This window comes from Calypte anna, chromosome 28 (genome assembly GCF_003957555.1).
Source record: "Calypte anna isolate BGI_N300 chromosome 28, bCalAnn1_v1.p, whole genome shotgun sequence".
In the NCBI taxonomy this organism is placed as follows: Eukaryota; Metazoa; Chordata; class Aves; order Apodiformes; family Trochilidae; genus Calypte; species Calypte anna.
Genome location: NC_044273.1, coordinates 1317295 through 1325564, shown reverse-complemented (window position 1 = coordinate 1325564; position 8270 = coordinate 1317295). Strand labels below are relative to the sequence as shown.

The following is an 8270-nucleotide window of genomic DNA, read 5'->3' as shown; positions in this document are numbered from 1 at the left end:
GACTCTGCAGAGCTGGGCCTGGGCTGGGTCCCTGCTGGACTGGTACCTGAGCACTTGAGTGGCTCCCAAAAGCCCCAGTGTGAGGCTGGGGGGTGAGGGGCAGAGGGCCAGGGCTCTGCTCCTGGTGAACTCACAGGGACACCACCCCCAGAAAATGCTCCAGGCTCTGTGCAGCTCTGCCCAGCAGAGCCATGGGCAGGGGGGGGCTGTACCCCACCACAGAGGGGCTGTCACTGCAGCAGCTGGGTTATTTACACAAAGTCTGGCTGAGGTGTATTTCCTTGTGCAGACAGAACTGCACCTGGGAGCCCTTCCTGGAGAACCAAGAACCATCCTGCTGCCTCGGAGCAATTCCTGACTGCACTTCCCTCTCGATTTGCATCCTGATAATGATGCAGGACGTGCATGGAGGGCACAAGGGAACTGCACAAGTGCCATGGGGAAGGAGTGCACAGTTTTTACTATTTTCAACAGCAGTTTCTGTCCTGTGACTTCTCTCCTACCACTGTCAGGGGCTGGAGACAGACTGGAAGGTGGGAGGCACCCCAGCACCTGGGAGGCTTCAGTGTCCTGAGGAGCCACCTCTGCTCCAGCAGAACATCTCCCAGGTCAGTAATTCCAGCACCAGCATCTCCAGCTGCAAGGAAAATAAACCAGGGATCCAAGTTCTGGATTCCTGCAGTTCAGGGCTGGGTCAGCATCCCCTGAGCCCCCCCTCCCCAGGCTGCAGCAGCTTTTCCATCAGCAATCTGTTGTGTAAGAAAGGACTTTATTGAGTCACAGGTTGTACAACTCAATCCTTCTTTGCAGCAGCTTTCCTCATGGCTGCCAGGACATTACTGAGCTCCTCCCTCTTCCTCTTGGCCCGAATGTGAGTGCCAACCTGCAAGGGAGGAGCAGAGCAGTCAGCAGAGAGCAGACACAGCCTCAGACAGGCACTGAAGCTGTGTTCCTCCTCAGCTACACCTGGGACTCCAACCCATCCACCTCTACTGCCTGGTATCCCCATCCCAGCAATCCTCCTCCTCCTCATCCTCCTCTCCCAGGTGATGTCAGGAAGGCAGGAGCTGATTTCAGCCCCATTTCAAGCTGCCTGTCAGGAATTGCTTTGCTCTTTTCTGCACCAGATTTGCAAATAAGTCAAAACCCCCCAAGTGTGGTCACTCCACCCCCAGGCCTTTTGAGGAAAACACCTTTACATCCCTCTCCCACCCACCTCAAGCAACATTCCCTCTGAATAAACCAATAACATTAAAGTAGGAGAAAAAAAAAACAAATTAAAAAGCAAAGTATCCCTAGGGAAGGGCAGAAACCAAAGTTCTCTCCAGCAGAGCTTCTGCCACCCTGAGGAAGGTGCAGGGCTGACCTACCCGTTTCTTGATGAACTTCAGAGCACGTTTATCTTTGGAAACTTTCAGCAGTTCCATAGCACGTCTCTCGTAGGGGGCAAAGCCACAAACTTCCCTGATCATGTCCCGCACAAACTTGGTGTGTTTGGTCAGGCGCTGCCAGGAGAGGAAGAGGAAGGAATGGAATGATCCCGAGGGATGATTGACCCGGAGCTGGGAGGGACTGAGAGCCTCTGGGTGATCCCCTGCTCCTCCTTTACCATTCCAGGCACAGCACTGGGTGTTTCACTCACACATTTGCAAGCCCCAACAGTTTTAGCCAAGAAAGGTCCCTCAGCCCCCCAGGTGTGCCTTGCTGCCCCTCTCCAACACCCCAATTACACACAGAATTTCATCAAAGTGGGGTAAAATACCCAAACTGAGTTAGTATTTCCTGTTAGCACACACACAGGGGCTGAACCTGGGTAACTCCCACAGTTTGTCACCTCTCAGCAGGACGGGGAATGCTGAGCAGAGCAGGAGGGAGAGGAGCACTCAGCAGCCCTTCTGACTCCCACCCAATTCGGTTTCAGCTCCGGTTTAAATCCATTTCTCCCGCTCTTCCAACAGAAGCCTCCCCGCTCCCGGTTGTTCCACTCCCAGCCACAGTCACAGCTCCCCCGCTTTCCAGGATCCCCCCCAGCCCCACGCCCCGCTCTTCCTGCAGCTCCTCCGAGGGGCCCCATCGCTGCTTTAGGGGTAACCACGCTCAGCACCCCCTCCCCACACCCGCACATACCCCGACAACCCACCTGGTACCTACAACCCACCTGGTACCTACAACCCACCCGGTTCCTACAACCCACCCACCTCCCTCCCTCCCTCCCTCCCTCCCTCCCTCCCTCCCTCCCTCCCTCCCTCCCTCCCTCCCTCCCTCCCTCCTTCCCCGGGGATGGCTGCGGGTCTCTGGTTCCCTTTCCAGGCCGAACACACGACCGCGAACCCAGGAGCTTCAGGTCCCTCTCGGGAACCCCCGGGGAGCAGCCCAGGCTGAGCCCCGCGCTGCGGGCAGGGCCCTTCCCGCTCATCCTCACCCCTCGGCGGCGGCACTGCCTGGGTTTGGACACGTTCTTCGTCACTTTGTAGCCCTTGTTGAGGCCCACGGCCATGGGGTACCGGATCGCCATGTCTGAGGGGAGAGAGCGGCAGCCCCGCCGCGGATGGACGCGGATTTCGTGCGGACCCCGGGGCTCAGGCCCGCAGCTCAGCGATGGTTCCGCACCGGAAGGACGGAGCCTCTTCCGGGTCCCCGCCACGCCGAGGGCGCTCTGTCTCGCGGTGTGACCATAGAGGCGGGAGGAGAGGGCGGCCCCAGGCGGCTGGAGGACCCCGAGGGGGCAGCGGTCCCAGCGGCTCCGGACCGAGGGAACCGGTACCGCGGGGAACCCTAACGCGGGTCCCGGGAACCGGTACCGCCGGGAACCGATACCACGGGGAACCCTAACCCGGGTGCCGGGAACCGGTACCGCGGGGCTGCCGGGTCAGCACCGGTGGCAGAGCCGCCCCCCCGGACCCACTCGGCTCAGCCCTTGGCACTCCCGGTCCGGACGGGACCTCGGTTCTTCCCGAACCTCGGTGCTTACTGGACTTCGGTTCTTCCCGAACCTGAGGTGTGTGAACAGAAAGCCCCAAGGGGTACAGCAGGAACTGGACTTGCGGAGCAGGAACGGAACCACCCTGGGCCGGGCTGGGTCCGAACCCCGAAGCCGGGTCCAAGCTGAGTTCTGAGGGATTTTTTTCCCAAAAAAATGAATTTTTGGTGTTCCTTGGGGCTGGAAAGAGAGATATGAAACGATGTGGTGGAAAAGAAAGAGACTGGGTTGTCCTGGCTGGATAAATCCTCACCTCTAAGAAGGTTCGACCCAGTGAGCTGTGTGCTGCTTATTGATTTATTAATAAATCAATAAAATTGATTAAATTTGAAAATACTGGATTAAAAATACAAATTAAATGGAAAAATTGGAAAATCTTGAATCCTTAAATCACAGATTTTTTAATTTATTCTTTTTTAATCCCAGATTTTTCACCTTTCGGCACACGGTGAAGCGAATCTCTGCAGAACTTCGGTACCAGGACCGTGTCCCGACCAACACCAAAGTCCCACTGGGTTCTGTGTCGCACGGTTCGGCACAAATTGAGGCGATGAGGAGGAACCTTTGTCCCGTGGGTCACCCAGCGGGTTCAGCTTTGCTGCTTTGCTCCACGGGAGGGCAGAAAATTGTCACCGTCTGAAGGGGACAGACAAAGGGAACCCCTCGGGCTGCTTCGCTCCAGCGTTTCTTTCAGAAAAGCTCAAAAACATTACAAAAAACAAAAAAAAAAAAAACAAAAACAAAAAAAAAAAAAAAACATGAGGAATGGCAATTTTAAAAAATCTTAAATTTATTTAATTTTAAATTAAATAAAATAATTTTTTAAATTTAAAGTTTTATGTTTTAATTAAATAATAAATAATAAATAACTATAATTAACAAGTAATTAAAATACGTAACCACTAATTAATAATTTTATGATACGATATATTAATAAATATAAATAATTTTATTTAATATTATTATACTTATATATTGTTATATATTCTTATATATTATTATATATTAATATATATTTTATATTATACATACTATAATATAAATTATATATAATATATTATTATTATTGTTTTGTTGTTGTTGTTATTATTATTATTATTATTATTATTATTATCTTCACCTCTCCTGCCACTACCCTGATACCAGGAGCCATCCCAGGGACACAGTGGCCCTGACCAGGCTGCTCCTGGACTTTCTCTTCCTTTTACCCTCCCCATTCTTCCCTGAACCTCCCTAAACGCTGCTTTGGCCCCCCCCAAAATTGGCCTTTCAGATCCTTAGCCTCCTTCACAAATCCCTACTAAAAAATCCAGTTTTTCAGCTCCTCCTGCTCCCTCCAGAGGCAGGAGCCTTCAAGGCAGGCAGCCAAGTGAAGTCCAAAGTTATCTCCACCTGCCCCTTTGTCTTTCAGCCAGTCCCCTGCATCTTAGCAGGGCCAAAAAGCCACACACAGGTCCTGACTCCACCATGGAAATGCTGCCAGGGGAGCCAGCATCTGTCCCAAGCTGTGCTCCCAGAGCTGCTGCAGGGGGGATCCCCTTTATTCAGTAATTCCTTTATTGAGTAATTTATTATTTTCAGTAATTTATTAATCAGTAGTTTAATACTTTATTCAGTAACCCCTTTATTCAGTAATTCCAAGCTTGATTGCCTCCCCAGAAGTGAGGAGCACAGTCAGGAAGCTCTCCAGCTTGCTGCTCTCCAGCAGAACCTTCCCTTGCTGTCTCACCCCTCCTTGGCCAAGCCCTTGCAAGATGCAGGTCTCTGTGTTTCCTAGATCCAGCCATGGTTTTCTTCCAGATGTTTTCTAGCAAGCAGCATGGGACACCCTGGGAGCCAGCAGACCCAGGAAGGCAAACAGGAGATGAGCTCAGCCTCCTGCCAAAATCCAGGGCACTTTAAATTCAGAGGCTGCTGTCTTATGTTAATTTAAAATATATATATATACATGCACAGCAAGCTGTGTGACAGCACTGCAGCACCAATCCCTTTGAGATGAGCCCATGCTGGTTTCTTCTGCCCTTCCCCAGGGCATCCTGGTTGTCCTGCAGGAGGCTGATGGACCTCAAAGCCCCATCCTGCAAGGCTCTGGTTCCACACTGAGGTCTGCTCTGTCCTTCAGTAGCTCAGCTTCCCCTGCCCACACAGGGTGTTGCCCCAAGTGATGGAGCCTCAGTGTCTTCCAGGAAATAATGACAACAGCAACGACCAAAAGTCATACAAAAGTCAAACAGTCATGCAACTGAAGCCCTTACAGTCAGGGATGGAAATACCCCCGTGCACCAAACTGGGGCTCTGAAAGAGGATGTGGGGACAGCAGGAGTGATAACATCTCCCTGCCAGCTCAGAAGTGGCTGTGGCTGTCAGGCACAGAAACTTGTGATGATGAGTAAGGCAGTGCTGGCACTGCTTGGGCACTTGGAAACTGCCAGCATCACCCCATGGAGCTCCTCTGAGGGGCTGGAGAGAGCTGGGGGAGGGCCCATCCTGGCTCTTTGGTGGGATGCTGGGGGTGGAGGATGACCTGGTGTGTAACGAGGAAGTCCAGGGAGCCACCAACCAAGATGGCCTTTCCTTGCTTAAGCTCGTTGGGAGGGAAGTGAAGGTTGCTGTAGAGTCCCCACTGCTACCTCTTTTAATAAAACCAGCTTTCTCTTGCTGGAATGACTCTGCTGCCCTCAGAAACTTGTCTCTCTCCTCCACTTTTGCCCAGGGGATGCAGCACCCACAGCACCCACAGCACCCACAGCACCCATCCCAGCCCAGCTGGGCTAAGCCCTGGCTGCCTTCTCCACCATGACCCTGCTGCTCACTGTCTCTCTCACAAAGTTTTAAGGCAATCATGTGCTTGGCTGGTGGTTTATTGGTTAGATTCCAGGGTATTAAAACAAACAAACAAACAAACAAACAAACAACAACCCAACAGTGCTTTTGCACATTGTAGGGCAATTTTCACATTGCTCCTTGGTTCTTCCAGTTGAAGTCGATTGAACTTGATACTTAAAAAAAAAACCCTCTGGTCTTGGACAGTAAACTGGAGTCCAAACAGTGTCTCCTGGAAGTATTTGGTAACTTGTATGGCTTTCCACAGCAGCATCAGAAACCCAACAGCCTCTACCATGAAAACCATGAGAGGAAAGAGAAGCAAAGGTCCCAACCCCTCCACTCCATCCTTGGTCTCCTCTCTGAAGCAGCTCAAAGACACCCAGAGAGCCCACAAACCCTGCACTCCTCAGGGAGGAGACACAGCCCTTCAGCAGTTCCCCCATTGCTGTGACCCCAGTGCCCAGGGGGCCACGTGGATTTCTGATGCTTTTTTGTGCAAAGGCTCCTTTCATAGCACAGACACACTGCTAGAGCTCTGATCCCTGCTGCCACAGCCTGGCATCTGTTCCTGAGTCCACCTGTTCCCAAAAAATTTGGAAAACAACCCCTGCCTGTTCCTTGGGACTTCTGCAGGGCAATGGTTTCCATCCACCTGCCTGCTCTGCCTCAGCAGCTGCCAGTCCAGGCAGAGTGCTTCCATCAGCTGAAGGAAAGGATTTAACCCTTCTGGGGCTGTATTGGGTCTCACACCACTTGGATTTTATAGTCTGGGATAATTGCTTCACCTCTGCTGCCATGCCATGGAATGATTTCAGTTTGTACCCACTTCTGGAATTGTAGGTGACTCAGCTTGGATCTTCCTTGTAAGTTGTTCAGCACTTCAAAGAGAAAAATATAGATGTGTGTAAAGAGACTTTATTTCTGTCCCTGAGAAGGAAATGTCATGGAGGAGGAGCTCAGTTTCCCCTGCACCCCTGTGCTGGCATCCCAGCTTTCAGCAGGACCACAGGAGGGGTTCAGGAAGGGCAGGTCCCGCTTGACCAACCTGATCTCCATCTGTGACCAGGGGACGTACCCAGTGGATGTGGGAAAAGCTGTGGATGTGTCTGCCTGGAATTGCAGTCAAGACCTCAGAGCTCATCACTCCAACCTGTCACCAACACCATAACCAGCTACTAACCCATGGCCCTAAGGACCCGGTGCAAACACCTTTTAAATGCTTCCAGGGATGGTGACTCCACCACTGTCCTGGGCCATTCCAATGCCTGACAACCCCCTCAGTGACAAAACATTTCCTAACATCAGCCTAACCCTCCCCTGGCACAGCTTCCATCCCTTCCCTCTGCTCCCATCCCATCCCTCAGGAGCAGAGGAGAACCCAGCATGGGAGGCTCTGGGGGAGCCCTGGGGAGCCAAGGACACTGCTGCTGGAGAGGAGGATGGAGGGGAGGGAGCTCAGGCTGTGCCATGGCCAAGAGCCACAGGCAGCAGGCCCAGCAAATGGCTCCAAACATCTGTGCCCTGTGCAGGGGGTGGTGTGGAGGCTGCAGCGAAGGATCCATGTCCCAGGCTGCAGAATGCTGATGGGAAGGATCCTTCACCTTTTTGGCTTTCTGAGGTGACCTGTGAGCTTCTGGTAAGAGAAGCAAACTGGCACAACCTGTGGCTGGGCACTGCCCACCCAGAGCTGTCCAGATAAGCAAGGGCAACGTCACCCCCACCAAGAGAGCTGTGAGCAGCCTGGGGCACAGAATCATCACAGAATGGTTTAGGTTGGAAGAGACTTCCAAGATCAGCCTGTCCTGGTGTGGGTTAGAGGGACTTCCCAGCACACAGGGTCCCCTTCATTTCTGCAGTTCCAGCTGTGTGCAGCTGGCTCCCAGCCATGCAGTCTGCTTGCACTGGGTGCCACCAGGCAGCCACAAAGCATTTTTCCATCACAGATCTCATGACACAGCATGTTTGGCAAAGGCCTAGAGCTCTAACCCTCCCCACTCCTTGTTTGCATGGAGGCATTACCTGCCCACGCTTTATTTTTGGAGGGTTGGGGACACTGGGACACAGCTGTGACCTCCTGCAGGGCAAGGAGCAGCCATGGGGCACAGAGATCCTCAGGTCAAAGGAAGCCAGAAGACCAGCAGGAATGATGCAAGGGTTGAGGAAGATGAGGGAATGCAAAGACAGGGTCCTGCCCCAAGTGAGTTCTTTTGGAAGATTTTCAGGGCCAAACATGTTTCCTGAGAAGGGCATAACAGGGCTATCCACCTTCCAAGGAGGTGTCAGTCTTACCTTGTATATAAGCAGAGTCCTGGAGAAAAGCAAATGCTGCTATTTATTTTATAGAAGGCATTTTTTTCAAGAATGAACAGAAAACCTGGTCAGGAATTGGTTGGTGTGGCCAGGGTACTGCTTTTTGTTGGCAAATGTGGAGGGTAGGGAGGAGAAAACTGAATGAAAGACCAAC

At 52.2% G+C, this 8270-nt stretch overlaps 1 protein-coding gene across 1 annotated transcript; it reads right to left on the bottom strand.

Moving 5' to 3' along the window:
* Nucleotides 1-750: 750 nt before the first annotated feature.
* Nucleotides 751-2648, bottom strand: RPL36 (ribosomal protein L36). Its single transcript, XM_030466390.1, has 3 exons — nt 2423-2648; nt 1371-1505; nt 751-883 (listed from the first exon to the last, which is right to left on the bottom strand). The coding sequence occupies exons 1-3, from the start codon at nt 2513-2515 to the stop codon at nt 794-796; spliced, it is 318 nt and encodes a 105-aa protein (XP_030322250.1). The 5' UTR covers nt 2516-2648; the 3' UTR covers nt 751-793.
* Nucleotides 2649-8270: the final 5622 nt, after the last annotated feature.